This window comes from Bison bison, unplaced genomic scaffold (assembly GCF_000754665.1).
Source record: "Bison bison bison isolate TAMUID 2011002044 unplaced genomic scaffold, Bison_UMD1.0 scf7180017846659, whole genome shotgun sequence".
NCBI lineage: Eukaryota > Metazoa > Chordata > Mammalia > Artiodactyla > Bovidae > Bison > Bison bison.
Window position 1 is genome coordinate 14835 of NW_011477232.1, and position 1149 is coordinate 15983.

Below are 1149 nucleotides of genomic sequence, written 5' to 3' on the forward strand. Positions count from 1 at the left end.
TATCTATATTGAATGTTGATTATTTTGTGCTAATGGAAATGTTTTGTTTCAAAAATAAAGAAATTTAAGGTACCACATGTATTAATATTAAGCTTTTTGTTATACTTGATCAAAAACATAAGGTTCCATCAACAACTAACCTGCTCGGTATGGCCATGATTGAGGTTATCTTTTTATTTTTTACTGGACAACGCAAGTTGTACAACATTGATCTTGCTTCTCGGGTAGGGAAGAATAGTTCATTTGCCTGACGATCTCAGCAAAAAGTTCATCCACCATTGATTTACTTTTTGCCGATGTCTCCATGAAAGGACAGCCCCATTCTTGAGCCAGAGCTCTGCCTTCTGAAGACATAACCTCTCTTTCTGGTTCCAGATCCACTTTATTTCCTACTAGGATCAGTGGGACTTTTTCATATCTCTTCACTCTGACAATTTGATCTCTCATTGGCTTGATATCCTATGTAAACAATCACAAAGAGAAAGAAAAAAATTACGCTGTTTGCATAAGCATAAAAGAAATATTGCAATATCCCAAGAAGTCATCCTTCAGTGAGTAGAGAAAGCTGAATCCACAATAAAACCACACACCCAAATGGAGAAAATGTCACTTTCTCCATTGAAGTAGGAATAGATATTTTCCACAGGCCCTCCTGCTGGATTTGTCAAGAATATAAAATGTAGGTTGAACAATAACTTTAGGCCTCATTTAGTCACTTCTTTCCCTCAGTCGACACTGATTTCAAAAGCAAATCCCCAAATATGATGAATCCAAAAGGGTGTTTGGCCATGCCCTTAAACATGCCGGCTTGTCATCACTCCTGGTAACGCCTGTCACCCCAGCACAGGACTGCAGCATCTATGCATTCCTAGCCATTTAGCAAGAGCACTTGAGAGAAAGTGTTTTAGGCGGGAAGAAAAACACAGCCTTGTGCCTAGAAGACCAAACACACTTCAGTATTTCGTTTTAAATGTAATGGTATGCCTTGATCCTTAAAATACCCTTCAGTATTAGAAGTTACTGTACACTAGTGAGCAGCTCCTGGGAGGGACAATGCCGAGGAGGGGGACAGATTTGGGCCGGAAGAAGTCAAATTTTCCTTTGCCTATGTTCGGGTATATTATGTGAATTTTCTCCCTCGTATATATT

The 1149-nt window shown here is 39.1% G+C and overlaps 1 protein-coding gene across 1 annotated transcript in view; it reads right to left on the reverse strand.

The window, feature by feature from the left end:
* The window catches only part of RAP2C (RAP2C, member of RAS oncogene family), a 13329-nt gene that overhangs the window by 9766 nt on the left and 2414 nt on the right, over positions 1–1149 (reverse strand). Inside the window, exon 2 of the mRNA XM_010840493.1 lies at positions 141–459. Within this exon, the coding sequence (XP_010838795.1) occupies positions 181–459 (279 nt within the window). The 3' untranslated portion in view covers positions 141–180. The remainder of the gene's footprint in view (positions 1–140; positions 460–1149) is intronic.